The 18,812-nt window shown below is 42.6% G+C and overlaps 2 protein-coding genes across 15 annotated transcripts in view; one reads left to right on the forward strand and one right to left on the reverse strand.

Annotated features, from left to right (window-relative positions):
• NTNG1 (netrin G1) overlaps positions 1-18,812 on the forward strand; it is a 212,569-nt gene that overhangs the window by 41,158 nt on the left and 152,599 nt on the right. The window lies entirely within an intron of this gene.
• LOC309373345 (uncharacterized protein) overlaps positions 1-18,812 on the reverse strand; it is a 69,647-nt gene that overhangs the window by 8,454 nt on the left and 42,381 nt on the right. Inside the window, exons 3-5 of one of the 5 annotated variants that reach the window (XR_014169984.1) lie at positions 15,021-15,134; positions 11,945-12,039; positions 9,350-10,762 (exon numbers count right to left, since the gene is read on the reverse strand). Coding sequence is in view for 2 of the 5 variants with exons in the window: in XM_081917479.1 (XP_081773605.1) it covers positions 6,608-6,663; positions 10,647-10,762 (172 nt within the window). In the remaining 3 variants the exon portion in view is untranslated. Of the gene's footprint in view, positions 1-6,548; positions 6,664-9,349; positions 10,763-11,944; positions 12,040-15,020; positions 15,277-18,812 lie in introns of those variants that run through there. The other 4 variants (XR_014169985.1, XM_081917479.1, XR_014169983.1 and 1 more) reach the window with 4 other exon arrangements.

Raw genomic sequence — 18,812 nt, forward strand, 5'->3', positions numbered from 1 at the left:
CACCTTGATTATATTGGTAGAGGAAGGACTACATTCAGCCCAGTGGCCACCTGAATTCCTGAATTTTCATAGGAAATACCAAACTTCACACTGTCCCCTTATATCAGGGATATAACTGCTGATCCTCTGCATGTTGGACTCCTCCCAGCACTACGCTGGCCATGCTGTCTGGGGCTGATAGGAGTTGGAGCCCAACAATGTCTGAATGGCCACAGGTTCTTCATCCCTGCCTTATGTGGATATATCATACCTGTCTACCCTGAAGAGTTAGGCAGGTGGTGAAGAGAAGGCTAGATATGGAATGGTTCCTGTGACTTTAATTTGTTTATTGGGTTTATTAGGGTCCCATCGCTGGGTACAAGAATGAAATGAAACAATAAAGTGGCAATTAAAACCAATAAAAGCTCCAAGGGCCTTCTGGTGGTTCCCTCACTGCAAGAAGTGAAGTTACAGGGAACCAGGCAGAGGGGCGTCTGCCCTATGAAACACCCTCCCGTCATATTTCAAGGAGATCAGTAACTATGAAACCTTCGGAAGACATCTGAAGGCAGCCCTGTATAGAGACGTTTTTAATGTTTAATGTTTTAGAATGTTTTTATATATGCTGGAAGCCACCCAGAGTGACTGAGACAACTCAGTCAGATGGGCAGGGTTTAATAATAATAATAATAATAATAATAATAATAATAATAATAATATGATACCACATCAGCCTGTGGAGTGTATTCAGGAAAGTATGCTTGGCAGCAGCCCCACACTAATCCTGCAATCTTATTACTTGCTTTGTTTTGTACACTTCCCTTAAGAATCCTAATACTTAAGGGCAGCTTATAACTTGTCAAAGTAAGTAAAGCATTTTAGGGAGAGTCTCTGCAGGTTGGCACCCTAGAAACAGATCTCTGTCAAGCTGCAATATCCTGAATAGTATTGATGGGACTTGGCTTGCCCCAGGACTCCATGATTGTACTGTACAAGCACAGTAACTGGCATTGGGGGCAACATTCATATACTAAGGCTCCGAACATTCACCTTTCAAGAGTTCCCTCAAGTCTGAAGAGAACGGATTTCATTTCTCAGCAGGGATGATCCATGTCCTAAAGCAAGCTTCCATTAAAAATGCCTACTGGTATCAGAAAAGTTTCTGGTGATGCATACAAGGTAATACAGGCCCAAAGAGCTTGCTTAGACCAATCTGAATATTCTAGTTGACAGTGGCCCCTTTTTCTCATAGCTTTGATACATTTGTAATTTGTTTTCTCAATTTTGGACATGTTTGTTTGTTTGAAGAAAACCCCACTGCACATGGAACAGGTGTTTTCATTGAGCAAGGTGTCTTCTTTCCAAAGGTTTTGTTATTATTAATGCTTGTTTACTTGGCTTCGCAACTGTGAGTATTCCCAAAGCATTCTAATAGCATCCAAACTTTCTGAAGCTTGCAGCGAGGCTTCCTAGGTAATGTACGTTGTAAATGAAATGCAGCACGGACAGTTTCAAAGTCCATAAGAGTGGAGCTTTCTGGGAAAATCAATTTTAACAATTGATATATTACATCCCTTATTGGAAGAGAAATGTGCTGGTAGCATCTTGGAAAAGAGTCAGGTTCTTATAGTGTGTTCACTGACAGGCCCAATCTCTTGCGGACCCTTAAATTCATATATAGAAACCTTTACTTTCTTGCAGACGTGAGCCAATGGACTCACATTGATGCACAGATACACCAGCAACACAATTAATTGGTGCTATGGAAGTAGCATATTTTCCTCCTAGGTTGTTTCACATCATAATATGAAACGTCCTCGACCAAAGAAACATAAGGTCACAAGCAGTGTTAGAAACTCAGATATATAATCTAGGCGCCAAATGGCTCCATAAACCAGAGTTACAGTTGCCAAAATGGAATGCCTAGTTGCCATTTTTGGGCCAGAGGGCTCAAAAGTCATATTTTTCAGTATCCCCTTCTCCCAGTGGATGCATAGGGGAAGCTTGCAAGCAGAATGGCATTTGTTAGCACTGATCTGTCGTTAACTCCCTTTGCCTTCCCTCCACTGTCAAAATGTGAAAACTAAGCTTGAGAGCTGATTACGTTATAACAAACAATGTAGCTTTTATTTAGTAAACTTTTTGTTTTTGTTATTATGTTAATATTTATTATTGATGCACAAAGTAGCAGAACTGGTATGGCTCAAATTCCAAGTATCTTCTCTGCTCAGCATCTATCAAATGGAAATATCATACCATTATCAAAAGGGAGGTCATTTTGCATAACAGTCTTCCTCTTCCTCCTCCTCCTCCTCTTCTTCTTCTTCGGCGATCACTCATGGACGAGTAAGACTGTCTTCCATGAACATGGTCTTAACAGTGAGTCCATAAGTGACCATGGATGCCAATTTTGGATCCACATGTCCTTCTGCATAACAGGACAGTAGGACTCACAAGGGTCCACAAAATTATGGTTATCATTGGTAGCTTGCCTAAACTTTTTGGTCATTTGAATCCTACGCCCTCCCTCCAGAGGAGTGCCTTATCCTATATCTCACACCGTGTCTCAAAAATGAGAGGTTGAGGAGCTGGGGAGAATTGTGCATAATGTGAAAGCAAGCCCAGAGCTGTAGAAAGGGGTGGCAGGGCTTGCTTTGGCTGGTCTCTCCATGAACCCAGTAATCACATATCCAAAACAACAACAAGCCCACACTCTGTCTTCCTCTGAATTTTGAGGAGAGTCGGAGTTTCCTCATTCTCTATAGAGTTCCAAGATTGGGAGGAAATCTGTATCACTGTGGCTGGTAATTATGAGTAACACTGGAGGGGGGAAAATGGTTCTGTTCTTCTCAAGGTTTCTAAATCTGGCTGTAAACGTTACCCTTCCCTTGAACCCCAAGCACTTTTTACTAGTGGGTGCCGCTGCTTCTGTAATGGCTTCTGTGGTAGCAGTGGAAGTCTATCCTTGTCCCCCTTTTCTCTTCTCTAATGCCTCAAATGAATACTGGTTTGGCAGTATGTCAGCTGCCAGCATCCCAGGTGTCAGAGGCTAGGGGAACACAATTTCCCCTGACATCAAGCAGGCTGTAAAAATAACATTTCCCAGGGTTCCCGGAGGTCCCAAATCCAAAATGGGATCCCTGGGCTAATGTTAACAGTTTGGGCGCTCTTTGATGTCAGGCTTACATTGTAAGCCATTTACTGAATAACTGCCTTTCAATTAACCAGCAAATGTACCTATAGAATAAATTAGAGTAATTTCAGACAGACAGCAGAAGGGTGAATAGCTTCACTCAGCTAAATTATATAAAATGAAAACAATTTTACATGCATTGAGTTGATTTAGAGAGACTGCTTTTGTCAACGACTTTAGTATTGATCATGCCTCATATGGCGTACTTCTGTTTACAAAGAATACAAATCTATTAATATTATTCTATTTTCCCCCCATTATTCTTTTACTAATATTAAGAACACAGAGCTGTTTTCCACCCTTGGCTTTTCCATCATGTAGTATATTGATTAAGATATTTTATGATTAGCTTTCCCAAGAACTTCAGGAGTTATGCTTTAGTAAGAGGGCTTTTGTTGAAGTTTGAGAGCTACTGGGCTGGGAGTCTGACCTCTGCATCTGACATCGTTACAATTTCTAAAACCATCTGAGTTTGGGTAGCCCAGGATTACTATGACTGACAGTTCAAAAATACAGTGATCTGTTGTGTCTGACCTATGTCAAGCTGGAGAATATTTAAATCAATAATAATGCTATCAGAAGTGGAAAATCAAATGCAAAATAATTCCCTAGGCTTCCTGTGCATAATGACACTTGCTCTTTTGATGAATTGCTAATGCATTCTTGCACAGGAGAACAGCCAAATCTGGGATAGAAAGAGCAAGACTGGAAGAATTTGTGCTTTTGTTGCCCTTACTACTGTTCACCGCTGTTTATTTTTTTGTTTAAAAATCTAGAATTCGCTGTTGAAAAAACCATATTCAAGGCAGCACAACTCATACTAATTACCATTAAAAGACAAACAAATCCACCCAAAACCACTTTGTTTATCTCATCAGTGGTTATGGACTTGTTCAGAATTTAAAAGCTGGGGGGAATTATAATAGCTATTCTTTCATCTCTTCATAGAAAGCACTTGGCACAGCCCTGATGGAATTCTACTACATTGCAAAGTTGGCAGAGGAGCTGTACAACTGAATACTCGCCACACCACAAATTCCCTGCCCATTGAAACCTAGCATTTCAGGGACAGCGGTCATCCCAATGTGCTCGTTTTCCATTCAGTGAGTTTTTGATGTTCACGAGCCTTTAGTGATTCTGTTTCCCATCAATATTCTGAAGCAGCACAAGCTTAAAGATTTCTTGATTCTCTAAAAGTTCATCTCTTATTTGGGGGAAAAAAGAGCTGAGAATATTTCTGCATCTCATAGCTAGAAAGAACAGGATTTTAATTTTTTTTAAAGGATGGAAGAGCACATGAAGGCTGAAAGCTAAACAAAAAGAGAGAGGGGGGTCCGTCTCTTAAAACTGGAGAAGCTTCAAAGAACATATATAGTGTCAGAAACCCAGGAGATTCCAGGCTTGCCATAACATATTGATTCGAAGCCCGTTGGAAAGTATATCCTTTCTGGCATAAAAAGGCAATAAATATTTGGCAAAGGTGTGTAGCCTTTCTGCACTTAAGGTAAGAAGGGTGCATTTTGCCAGTGCATCCTTTAATATGTACTAGTTGTTAATTAAAACAGACGACTTTACTAGTTCATGTTTTATGCATTTGTGGGATTTTAATACAGCCACAACTAAAAGGTTTGGTTCAGGAGCTTGGAAGCCTCCTGTAACCCTTTAACAAAGCACTTTTCGACTTAATTGATGTGCTTAATGCTGCTATGATGCCTACTCAAGGTGCTCTAGGGACGTCAAGTAATGAAAAATGAAAATCTACTCCCACTCTCTTCCTGTGTGCATTAATGGACACCATTAATGATGCAATCGTTTACCTTTCTACTCAAAAGTAAGCCTTGTTGTTTTTAATGGAGCTTGCTAGCATTGCAATAGCCTTCTCATGCATTCAGTGTATTAGCTCCACCCCTGCTCCCAAACTGGACGACAAGCCTGTAGTACATGTTGCTGCATGCCACCCCAATCTTTGAGTGGTGCAAGATTCCAGGGGTGCTAGGCACTTTACCTAGGGTCCATGTTTCCTTTTGGAAATGAGGCACAGCAGAAACTGTGGAGTCTTGATTTATGGTTGATTTACACCTATATGTGAATCAACCATTTACAACCATTTACAATGCTGGAGAGGCTCCCAGCATTAACACTCCAAGAGAGACTTGTTTCTCCACAGCCGTGGATGCAAACAGAAGCCAACTATCATGCTTCAGCCCTCTCTCCAGCTTGCCGTCTTTTCCAACCTGCAACCTTTTCCCTCCCGGTCACATCCCAGCCAATTCTAAAAACTGGCTTTGTCTTCTAACTAACTTGGAGCTGGATGAGGGGCCCCACCAACTTGCCATCTGACACAGAGCCTTTGCCTTCTTAATGGGCCATTGACTTTCCTTTGTTTTCCTAATGGCTCATCACTCCAGGCGATTACTTCATCAGGAAACCAGCCTGGCTTACAATTTAATCCTTGCTGGATCCAGGGGTTCAGGAGGCTTGATTAAATTCTAGCACTTACTGGATCCAGGAATTCAGGGGAGTCTGGCTCCTCACTAATGCATAAGGCTACAAAGACTCAGCATGAGTTTAAAACCCCAGGGGTGCATGGAACCACATTTCAAAAATATAGTTGGCAACATGCTAACCTTATGGGGAAATGGGAGATGGGGTGGGGGAAGTTCCCATTTTTTAAAATCTCATTTTACTTTCTTTATTACTTTATTGTTTTAAGGGTGGGGCAAGAGGAAAAGGTTTGTAGTAGGCTGTATCAAAATTGTGAAGTAGACTATAAATGCAATTATACAAAGTATTTCAAGGCTGGGGGAAAATGGAGGGTACATTGAAGGAACTCCTCACCTGGAGCCTAATTTGGTCTTGGGACAGTCGGAGCAGATGATATTGGGTTATGTGGATCAATAGTCTATCCCAGTATAATGACCTGACCTGCTGTTTGGGATGGATAGGTGTAAGGGGCATGCAACCAGACAACAGACCATCAAGCTTTAGACAAGGAAGAAAAAAATGAGATAAGTGAAGATGGAAACAGCCACAATGGCCAAGGCTTAGAGACACAGCAAGCTGACACATGGAGTCAAATGCATCTAGCTCTTGCAAATTCTAGCACAGTATAGAACAAGCCTGGGGAGTGTACAATAAGATTTCTGCTGAGGGAAAAACTTCAGGAAGAGTCTGTTCCCTGTGGAGTGTTTCAGGACACAGCTTTGCCTGAAGATGTCCATATCTAGACGTGTTCTCAAACATCCCTCCAAATTGTAATCTTGTTGTTTGTGGAGATTTTTTAAATTCTCTAGTCACACAAGAAAAGGAACATACAAAATACTGGAATTGCATAACGAATATTTGTCCGCCTTCAATCACTACACTCCATTCAGGATACATACAAACCAAGGAAGCATTTTCTTAATCATTTGGCAACACAAAATGCTGGCTGTTTTAGTTTTCCATTTGTTGATTTGATTTGATTTGCTCTTCACACTGAGGGAGAAATCCTGAAAATGGCAAGAAATGTCAATTTAATATGTTCTAATTGATGCTTCTGGAAAACTTGCATCATCATAGGAGAAAGCAACACACAGTGATGTCAGTTCCGTACCAGCGTGAAAACCCATGTTTGTTTCCTAATGCCAAAATGTGGACATTTCAACAGTTAAGACGAATACTCCAAAAGGATATTTCGTTTTACTATCTTTCTTATGCATCATTTTCAGAAACTTCCTTTAGGCTTCTAATATCGTTGTTACATACCACTGAATAGCATCAAAGGGCTCTGTGGCACAGCCTTCAAAAACAGTAGACAAGACTAGGCCTTTGGGGATGAAAGAAGAGTAGAGCATTTTAATCCAGAAAACAGGTGTGTATTAGAAGTTTGGGAAACATTTGGTTCATAGAGTAGTAGCTTATTAGCACAGAGCCTAATTATATGTGCCTGACCAACCCTTGTTTTTCAACCCAAAGGTATTATGATGCATTTTACAGTGATTTAAAACCTGCCTGGTATAATCCTCTGCGTATGGATGTGGGAGTGTAATCGCTTTCTTCTTTTTGCTCAGGAGTGCTAGCTAGCAAACCGCTCGATCTGCAACCTTGTTAAGATGAAGCACTTGGACATAAACAGATTGGGTCTTCCTGAAGTCATTGGAATTAAATTGGTTTAAATCCAAGCACTTAAGCTTAATTGGGGTGAGGCTTTGGGTTGTACATCTGACAGCGCATATATTCGTGACAAGTGCCAAATTCGCTCTCTTGCTCTCTCTCCACCTTGCCATCGTTTTCATTGGGGATGAGAACTACGAGCTGCATCGGAATTGCCTTGAAGGGATGCTCGGGCATTGTCCGTGTGATTTTTCTGCTGCTCAGCTTTCCTAATAAATCATTTATATCAGGAGAAGAAGTGCAACAGGGCTAGTGAGAAAAACATGGTTGTTGTTGTTGCTGCTGTTGTTGTTTTGTCTCCATGTCAGAGAGCAAAAAAGCCAATAGTTTCCCCAGCCCAGTTTGTCACTTTAGCTCCAGTTAAATGCTGACCTATCTGAGATTTTTGAACTTTCTGTTGACATCTCTATGAACTTGCTCTCTGTAGCTTTGAGTCAGCTTGCTGGCCTCTGCTTAGATCCTTATGCTTCTTAAATCTTCAGTTCTGTTTCTTTCATCTATTTTGCCCCTTGATAAGACTGTAGAAGTTTTGGAATTGGTTAAGGAAGAAGAGAAAAGCTCATCCACTGCTGTTTTCTTAGCACAGATTTTTTTAAAAAGAGAGGAATGGGAAACAGATAGGGTGGTGGAATAACACCGGCCCCATAAGAATAGCTTTAGTACCATAGGCAGAATGGCATGTTCACTCCTACAATTTATTACGTGTTTAATATGGGAACAAGAGCAATCCTGTCCTATTAGTGCCAAATTAGAGAAAACATTAGATCTGCACCTTTGTCCTTAAGTGCAGGGCTTTTAAATGCAAGTTGCCATGGTGAAGGTATTAATCTGGACTGGTTTCCTACCACAGGAAAGGAGTAGTGCCAACTTTTTGTTGCCTACTATGGTTCCAAATCACAGGACTCTATGCTGGCAGTTTCTACAAGGAAAATAACTCCCACAGGATTCAACTGGTTCCCCCCCCCCCCTGGAAATTGCAGGCCCTGGGTCAGGTGAGCCGTCCAGATTGGGACTGAAGCAGGAAGCAAAAGCTGAAAACCCTCTAAACACCTGACCACCACCACCACTGCTTGGGTCTTGCTTCATGTTGGGGACCCTGCACTGGCAATTTGTGTTATAAAACAACAACCTGCACTTAAGGGCACATACATGGAACTTAAGTGCTACCTAGCTTGTGCCTCGGGACGCGGGTGGCGCTGTGGGTTAAACAACAGAGCCTAGGACTTGCTGATCAGAAGGTCGGCGGTTCAAATCCCCTTGACAGAGTGAGCTCCCGTTGCTCGGTCCCTGCTCCTGCCAACCTAGCAGTTCAAAAGCACGTCAAAGTGCAAGTAGATAAATAAGTACTGCTCCGGCGGGAAGGTGAACAGTGTTTCTGTGCGCTGCTCTGGTTCGCCGGAAGCAGCTTAGTCATGCTGGCCACATGACTCGGAAGCTGTACACCATCTCCCTCGGCCAATAAAGCGAGATGAGCACCGCAACTCCAGAGTCAGTCACGACTGGACCTAATGGTCTGGGGTCCCTTTACCTTTAGCTTGTGCCTTTGTTGTTGTTGTTTAGTCGTTTAGTCATGTCCGACTCTTCGTGACCCCATGGACCAGAGAACGCCAGGCACCTCTGTCCTCCACTGCCTCCCGCAGTTTGGTCAAACTCATGCTGGTAACCTCGAAAACACTATCCAACCATCTCGTCCTCTGCCGTCCCCTTCTCCTTGTGCCCTCCATCTTTCCCAACATCAGGGTCTTCTCCAGGGAGTCTTCTCTTCTCATGAGGTGGCCAAAGTACTGGAGCCTCAGCTTCACAATCTGTCCTTCCAGTGAGCACTCAGGGTTGATTTCCTTCAGTATGGAGAGGTTTGATCTTCTTGCAGTCCATGGGACTCTCAAGAGTCTCCTCCAGCACCATAATTCAAAAGCATCAATTCTTCGGTGATCAGCCTTCTTTATGGTCCAGCTCTCACTTCCATACATCACTACTGGGAAAACCTTGTGCCTTAGCTTCTTCCATTCCCCGCTTTCCTAGCCAGCCAGTCCCCCTGCCTTCCCTTTCATTTCTTCAAAAAAATACCTGCTGGTGGCTTGGTAGCAGAAGAAGCTCCCATCAACAGCTGGTGTAGAGATGGACATTGTTTTCTGAAATGCTAACCTGGCAGCTGGGCTCTGGTGCCCAGCAAACTGCTGCAACAGATATTTGAGGACATAATGGAGATGCTGTTTAAAAGGGAAGTTGGTGACTTTAATGAGGGCTGTTGTTTTGGACTAATGCCAGGTTTATTAAAAACCAGATCTGATATTTGCAGGGAGGAAGCGGTGGTTGCACTGGGCTCTTGAATATAAAAAACCCCCACAGAATTCATTCAAAACATATTTCCTATGAAAAACTCCCTTTTCTCCATCAAAAGTCTCAAGATTTGTCAGCTTTTTGCCAGGATCCCTAGGGGACTGCCTATCCACTTTGAAATACCATCTGCTTCCACTGGGACTAAGGCGAGGGACTTTGAGATTTGCACCTTCAAATGTTGAAATGTGGAACCGAAAGAAACAAGGGCTCTACGATGAATTCCAGTTTTGAAGCCTGCCTACACAAGAAACCAGAAAGTTTAAATTCTGTGGTCCAAAGGCAGACAAATCACTGATTTAATCTCTCTCTGGTGGGAGTAGGCACTTGGTATACATAAAGTGGTCTTTCCCCATATTCTGGAGAACCATTCTTTATGTTTCCCTATGTTCTTCACTTGTGGTTAAACCAAGGTGCTTTAATTTCGCACTAGGTGAATATTAAGCCTCTTGGTTCTGTATGTGGCCCTGTGCCTTTAATTAAAGAAAAGGAAAAAGACAAGCATATCAGTTGATGCTGAACCTGAGGCCACAGTAATAGCTTTTCCATACTATTTGTCTCATTTAATATTCACAGGCCACAAGGCTCTGTCTGTCATTTGTGGTTAGGAGTCTACATTCCCCCCCCCTTTTAGTTGGAGAGAGCACTTGTCCTTTTTGTTCTACTTTGACACCGACACCGTGTTTCGCTTTACTCTGAACACAAAAGCGTGAGCGCCCCGTGCTGTTTGTACATTGGTGTCACCTCCTCCACCTGAAATTAGCATTCCCCAGTGCCAGCCAGCATATTTATATGGAGCATAACGTCCTAACTTTGACAAGTTAGGAAACAAAAACCAGTGTACAATGAGCATGCCAATTGAGGCTGATTATATTAATTGCTATTCAGGTCAGCGCTCAGATTAATTATTATGTTTGTGTAGCGTGTTTGTTAAGTGGTTGCCTGATTGCTGTTCAGAAGATTGATTACTTGTTACATTTACCTTGTGGCTTCTGCGGGGGAAACCGGTGCTTGCATTTCGTCAGTTCAAAGCACACTGAGGTCAGGGAGGGCAAGTGGGAATTGCGTGTTGATCTCTTGGTAGAAGCTTGTGCAGACCTGAAATGGCATCAAATGCTTTGTTGACTTATATGCACCCTTTTGATCTTTGAGAGGTATGGTCTGAGGATAGAGGGTGTGGCCTTATTAGTGTCCTAAAGGTCAGCCTGGAGAGTTGTATTTTATCCAAGGTCCTGAGGTTCCTACCTACCCCTATTCTAAATGTTTCAGTTCCCCTTATAGATCAATTGTCCTTAGTACAGGCATAGGCAAACTCAGCCTTCCAGATGTTTTGGGACTACAACTCCCATCATCCCTGGCTAACAGGACCAGCGGTCAGGGGTGATGGGAATTGTAGTCTCAAAACATCTAGAGGACTGGGTTTGCCAGTGTGGTGTAGTGGTTAAGAGCGGTAGACTCGTAATCTGGTGAACTGGGTTCGCGTCTCCGCTCCTCCACATGCAGCTGCTGGGTGACCTTGGGCTAGCCACACTTCTCTGAAGTCTCTCAGCCCCACTCACCTCACAGAGTGTTTGTTGTGGGGGAGGAAGGGAAAGGAGAATGTGAGCCACTTTGAGACTCCTTCGGGTAGTGATAAAGCGGGATATCAAATCCAAACTCTTCTTCTTCCTTTGCCTTTGTGTTGGAGCAGCCACTTCCCCTTGGAATGCCCCAGAATGATAGTATCCATGGCATCATGGGATATGCAAAATGGTACCTAGACTGCCAACGCAGCTAACACTGTTCACTTGCAGTAGCACCAAAAACAGAAGTGGGGAAGCTGTGCTCCTGCCACTGCTGTTGGCAAGATTCATCCTGGTTAAACTGTTGGAGATTTTCTTCTTTCCTTGGGATAAATCAATGAAAATTTCCTTGCAATTTCTCTGCCAACAAATAGGACAGGGGAATTTTGATGCACCAGGTCATGGGGGAAAAGAAAGTGCACCCTCTTTGAATTCTGTAGTTTTACAAATGAAGGCATAAGAGCAACCATCTGTTCCTTAAAAGGTCTTAAAAGTAGGTAAATACAACCCCAGATGAACAACAACACATGACATTTTACACTGTGTCATGCAGAACATGCATATAAAAATAAAATTCCTAGTTACGTCTGTGGGCTTGCATGACCTTGTACCTTGTTACACCAGTAAATCCTCTTCATTTATACAAATTCCAATTCAAAACTGAAGTATTTCCTTATGTTAAGACTCCCCCCCCCCCTCATTCTAGTTTAAGTAGTGCCTTTAAGAATTTCCAGTACTTGCTTTGCATCCTCTGCTCTTTGTACTTTGATCTGAGCTATTTGGTCTCACATTTCCATAAAGGCAGTTGTCACCCTGGAGAAAGATAGCATCATATAATTTAGTAAAGGGCATACTTGGGGGGGGGGTTACAAAATACTTAGGGATTTAGGGACAAGAGGCTCTGTGATTAGAGCAAAGTGTGGAAGAGAACTTGGTTTTATTATCATGGAACATAAATGAAATATGCTTGGTGACTGGTAAAAAAGAGTTGTCGGTGAGCATATAAAAATGATGCAAATAGTTATTGTGGTAGTTATGAAGATAGTTGGACAGTTGTTTCAAATATCAAAAGTGTTTGGCTATAAATATACATTTACTAAACATGTGTCAGAGTGTTAAATGGCACCTGGTTTTGGGAGGCAATACCATAATCGGATGAATTATATTGGGACTTAGTCCAATGTTGATTTAGTTTAATTGGATTGAGAGGCTATTCCAAACCAAGTGAAATCTTGAATAGTAGCAGAAAATAGTGTGGTGTCCCAAGTGGAAACATCCACAAGTTCTGTTTATAAGGAGATAACTGATGAAGTTTTTAGAGTTGGCAGAAATGGATAAATTAACTGATTTGATTAATAGGCAGAAAGGTAGTTCTCAGAATTTAACGCATTCCTGAGAGATGGGCATGCTATTTACTGTGTCACAAATGAGAAAGTGTCCTCAGGGGCTAGAGCCCCAGTCCAGGGAGGTATAAACCTGCTGCCCAAAGCACTCAAGAAGGAAAGCAGGGGTGGTGATGTAACACAGCTCAAAACAGCTGGCGTCAAGCACAGGGAATCGGAATCAGCCTAGTGATGCCACGCCATCGATGTGCAAAGCAGCTACCCTCCTTATACACTTCACAGATCCCACAGCACACATACTTTTAATGTAGGTGGAGGTCTGCTTTAGTTAAGCTTTGTCAGGGTTTAAAAAGGGAAGCTTTTGTAGGGGTATTTTTTGCAAGAAATGTCTGCTGTTCAAATGGATCATACTCCAGAAATGCAGTATGTTTTTAATATCACACGCTTGGGTGGCAGTGAGGAGTAAGTTCAAGCTAATAAGATTCTTCTCATTGTCTTCCTGGAATTCCTCCTTTTGCATCAGGGGGTTATACACACAAGGGAAGACATGAGCCTTCATCCTATCCCATCCCTTGGAGAAAAGATTCATAAGTAGGCTGAAATCCTATGTGCCTGTGTGGTGGTTTTTTGATATATATATTTTTAAAAAAGAAATAAATATATAAAATGGATTAGAGATGGGCATGCTATTTACTGTGTCACAAATGAGAAAGTGCTTTCCCATACATCACTCAGAAATGTTGCACAGGCAGTAAAACTTAGTTTAGTTACAAAGTTGTGAAAGTTCCTAAATTATTAATATAGGAAGACGGGGATGGCTGGTGAGAGCCATGTGACCGAGTTGAGGCAACCAACTCAAACCTCTTCACAGGCTGGGTTTCTCAGGTGGACAATAGGCTGGATTACTTATCTCCTCCCAAGATAAGGGAAATGACATCGCTAAGCCTGGCAGGGTAGCCCACTCTATGGCAGGGGTAGGCAATGTAAGGCCCATGGGCCACAAGCAGCCCATGGGGGTCGTTTAACCGGCCCACAAGCCACCCCTGAACCAAGCCACCCGCTCGGTGAGTCCCCGCGTGCTGCACTAAACCGGCTCTATCCATCATATTCAGTTAAAAGGCCTTAGCAAACATCCAGCAATGCAGCAACCCAGCCTCAACCCCCTGATCCAACAATTCTTCCCAGAAGATTTTTGTTTAGCACCCACTGTGTTTAGTGTGTTTGACCCTGTTACATTATACCACACGTTTTTCATTGTCTTACAGGCATCCCTTATTATTATTATTATTATTATTATTATTATTATTATTATTATTATTATTATTTTGCAATATTAAAACTTTATTTTTCAAAACTAGAAATAGAAATTTTACTCGGATCTGACAAATCTCGCCAGCACGGAGGCACTCCTGGGAGGTAATCATGACAACGGACATGCTTCAACCGCTTGAAACAGATTACTCATTTTCACCAAAAAAGATGCAAGTCCCTGCATAGAGCAAATCAATTCCTTGCAGTGACAGCCTATTTGTTCTGAAAGCAGAAAGACGGTCCCCTCAGACTCTGAACCAGCTGGCGTTAAACCCTTGTGCCTTTTCTCTGGGTTGCACACATTACATAATGCACAGGCCTAGTTTTTTTCTACTCTGTCTCACTCTTTCAGAGCACGGACCTGAGAGGTAGTTTGAGTTTTTTCATGCTGGAGAAACATTACGGCCATGACTGTTATTGTCGGTTGGCTGGTTCTTGCTTAACTGGAAAGACATAAATCTTCTTTAGAACGCTAGCTGTTGTACACACTCCCTTTCGCGCTCTCCCCTTCAGCCCACCCATGCTATTAGCTTTGGACGTACTGAAATGATCTTGGTCTAGCATCAAAGACCTCAAGAAGTAATGATGACAGGGGATCTAAACTCATTAAAATCTATATGGGAGTTGGATCTACACTCTTAAATTGGTAACGCAAACTCGAGGAACCTTTTAAATCAGTGTCGGCTAAACTGAGAGAAAATAGTTTCATAACAATTCACACAATTCACAACCAATAAATGCCACAGGTTAATAATATCTCCTTCCAGTCCTTTATGTTGGAGTGCATTACAAACAATTCGTTTCATATTTCCATATGTGACAGGGATGCAAACCTGTACAATTCATTTTAGAAAACTGTCTTTGAAGAAGTTCCTCCTATTACAGGACAGGCGATTCAACCTGGTCTGAGGCTAGCTTTCTTAAATCTGGTTATAAGATGACAACAACAACAAATTAATTCAGTTTATATTCTGCCCAATACCCGCAGGTTTCAGGGTGGTTCACAACATAAAATCACAAGATAAAAACACAAGATACATAATAAAAATAAGAACAAGAACAACCCAATAATCCCCCTTTTCCACAACACATTTTAAAAGGACATTGGGTGAAGGCCTGGTTAAAGAGGAATGTCTTTACCTGGCACCGAAAGGTGTATAATGAAGGTGCCAGCCAAACTTCCCTGGGGAGAGCATTCCACAAATGGGGAGCCACTGCAGAAAAGGCCTGTTCTCATGTTGCCACCTTCTGGACCTCTCGTGGAGGAAGCACACAAAGAAGGGCTCAGAAGGTTATCTATGGGTCCATGTAGATTCCTATGGAGGCAGGCAGTCCATGAGGTATTGGGATCCTGAGCCAAAATAATTATTTAAGGACTTACTAATCTTTTTCACGTCTGCAGCAAGAAATACAATAACATACAATAATGTAGGAAAACAGCTAATAACTTAACTTTAGAGGCATGGTGAGATAGAGTAGCCCTAATGGAAAAACAAATAAGCATCTTAGAGAGTGCTCAGGAACACAAAGACCAAAGATGAATTTGAAACTGGATGGCGCATGTTTATTCAGTACACAGGAAAGGACAAGGTTGTCAACTCACCACGAGCTTCCCATGGCTCACCCTAGGACGATCTGTATTATTTATCTGTATTATTTACATGTCTATGCAAGGAATGTTTCTTTTGTGGGGGTGGAAGTATATGGGGATTGTTTGTTTAAAGTATTTTTAGAAACTGAAAATATAAAGTTAAGAAACCAAGTGGAGAGAAGTAATGTGTAGTTAACCTCCCTAAGGAAACCTGTGATTTTCTGCCTCCTCAGTGTCCACCTGTTCTATAACGTGTAAGGCTTTGTGCCTTCATATGCTGCAGAGTGTATGATTTTGGCCCATCAAGTCAGTGTTCAAAACTGCTCAAAGGCTGTGAGGGAAAACTGAACTCTTTTGTGGGGAGCCTGTACTCTTCCTCACCGGATATTGTGCCTCTATGGCATTGGATCTACTCTCCGGCAGGAAGCGATGGGCCACAGAAACTTAACAGGAAGGCTGGCTGCAGTCTTCCCTTCCAAGCCTTTTCTCTTCAAACAGTTTTTGAAAAAGAACTTGGTCCATGCAGGTCAGCAGCTGTGTTCGCACTTGCTTGGATTGTTCCTGCTGTGTCAAGGACATGATTTGCTAGACCTTTGCTCGTCTTTACACATATTTGGCCTTATAGGTTTTGATAAGTAGAAGCGTAGGGCTTAGTACAAAGCGTACGGGTGAATGATAAAGGAAGACAAATGTCAAGCAGAATTGTCACCAAGTCTTTAAAATTTAATCAGCTTCTTTGAGTTCTTCACACCCTCCTTTTTTGTGCTCCATGCCATTATCAGCTCTCTATTTTAGTCTTTAGTGAGGCTGCCCACAATTATCACTATTATGTGTCAGAGACAGTTCTGTTCTCCCCACCCAGACAACTGGCTGTGCCCTGAAAGCACCTTTAGTTTGGGTCACAGGTGGGCAACTTGCAGGCCAGAAGCCTTGCATGGGATGCCTGACATCTCCTGGTGCTGCTCCATTTGTCTAACCTTAGCAGAGTTCTTACCTTTGTTTCCCCACCCACCCCACACATTATGTGCTGTGTTCTTCTAGTCTTAGAAGTAAAGTCTGAGACTCAAGCACATAGATTCTGCAAAGTTCTGCATGACTCGGGCGACCTGTGTAAGTATTGGTGCACCAGTGGCCAATTGCCTGATGATATACCACACTGCTATGGCACTTCTGAATGCAGGCAAAGCAGCATGTGAATTATAAAACCTTGAAACAAGTTTCTGTTTCATATGGAGCCCTGCATTCACACCAGGGACAAAATTTCAGTTTTCCAGGCCATTCCCTTGAAAGCTAGGTCCAAGGTCTAGAAAGCATTTATGTTCATCATTTATTGGGCTGGCTAAGAGGATATGCATCTTTCCCCTCCATTTTCTAATCCCATGCTGAAGTAGTAAAACGAGTGGGATTGCATCCTGTATTTCAAAATTTGCCATCCCTAATTCTAACATATCCCCAAACCAGAGAAAATATTTGCACGTGCCCATACATGTACTCCTGTATTTCAGATGCTATTCTGCCTAAGTGTCCCTTCTTTTTAAACATTTCATCAGCAAATTGTGCTCATAGCCATAATCTGCTGCAAGCCTTTCTGGCAGTTGAGGATCCCAAACCATAGTTTTCCATCTTTGGAGAAAACATCAAAATCCTGCTTGTGGCAAAACTGTGAATGGAAGTTTCTCATCTTCACCACTCCCTAGAAGTGGGAAAGGAAAAGGAATCATACATCCTTGAGGCAGCTAATATTTCAAACAGTCAACCATCTGAATCCAGCCGCTGCCTTGCCACACAAGAATGCTGTGTCTGGATTTATCAAAAGGCTACATAGTATAGTTTCATTGCTTGACTTGCTGGCCATAAGTAGCCCTGTCTGTACAGTGGACGCTCGGGTTGCAAACGTGATCCATGCAGGATGCACGTTCTCAACCCGCAATGTTCGCAACCCACATCTGGGCACATGTGGGTTGTGATTCAGCACTTCTGTGCATGCGCAAAGTGTGACCGCCAAAAACAGGAAGTAACCCATTCTGGTACTTCCGGGTTTCTGCGGTCCGAAACCTGAAAAAACACAACCTGTAACCCGAGGTATGACTGTATTGTAGTTTAATGGCACGTGACAAAGAGTAGGTGCAGCAGCAAACATAATTGAAGAAACTGGGGACATCATGCAAGAAGGTGCCAACAAAAGCCCAGTGACGCCTAAAATAAATTGCCTGCATTTTAAAAATAGAAGAAATGTGTCTGGGGCATCTCTGAACAGTCTCGTCAACAGAGGGAGTACCTTTATCACCTGCTGCTGTGTAGACAAAAAAAAAAGTGTGGGGTGAAAGGATTATTAGTGAACCTTGTCATTCTGAAGTCCAGCTACTGGAACAGTTCCTAGGAGGTGTTGGCAGAAAACACATACAACAGCTCCTTCTTGTTTGCTGTTATCAAAACTGGGCAGGAAATTTGCAGAGAGAAAGAAATATTTATGCATCATGCCAACAGCCCTGCTTTTCCCAGAGCACTTACACATAAATTCAGAATGAAGCAGATTTCACGCACCTGGTTCCAGCAACGGTGAATTCATTTTCAAAATGGCCAAGTACTAGCCTTCACCAATCTGGGAGCCTCCTGTTGTTGTGGATTACGTCTCCCATCATCCATGATCATTGGGCCATGGTGGCTGGGGAGCTATTGGGAATTGTAGTCCCAAACATCTGGAGGCCGCTATGTTGGAGAAGGCTGGCAAATATTTATACAGGGCAATCCTGTGTGTGTCTGACTCCATGGTAAGTATTATAGTCACAGACTATGGGTTTCTTTAGCTCACTGATCACATTATTCTTTCGAAGGCTCACCCCCTTCATCATATCTGTTACTTCTGCTGCTGCAGATCACTGCCTTGTGATGGAAGTGGTAATGGAACATGACATATTGTAACTCTTTACTTTCCCTGGACGGGCCAGAAGAAGGATGGGCACCTGGGGCTAAGCACGTCAACTGCTTTTGCAGTGGATCAAAGCGTATTAGAATGCAGTCCGTCACTTTGCTTCAACTTCACCTTTACAAATCGTCTGAGCACCTCAGTTCCATGTGTCAGGAAGCAAATCACATAGCCTCAACTCAGCCAGTCTCATTGGGGTCACCTGTCATGTATCAACATTAGGCAGATCCTACGGCGATCTGTTGGGAGCTCCAACGTGTCACTTCGTTCTAGGAATAGCATTATAAATATTTGTGTCCACTGTAAACCAATGTTTAACATGGCACTGGACAGCCAAGGAATAGCAGCAGCGACACTATAAAAACGGCCTTGCTATTAGGCCACTTCGTTCCGCATTCTGCTTCCAAGAGCAACC

Source organism: Podarcis melisellensis (genome assembly GCF_964234715.1).
Source record: "Podarcis melisellensis genome assembly, chromosome: 6".
In the NCBI taxonomy this organism is placed as follows: domain Eukaryota; kingdom Metazoa; phylum Chordata; class Lepidosauria; order Squamata; family Lacertidae; genus Podarcis; species Podarcis melisellensis.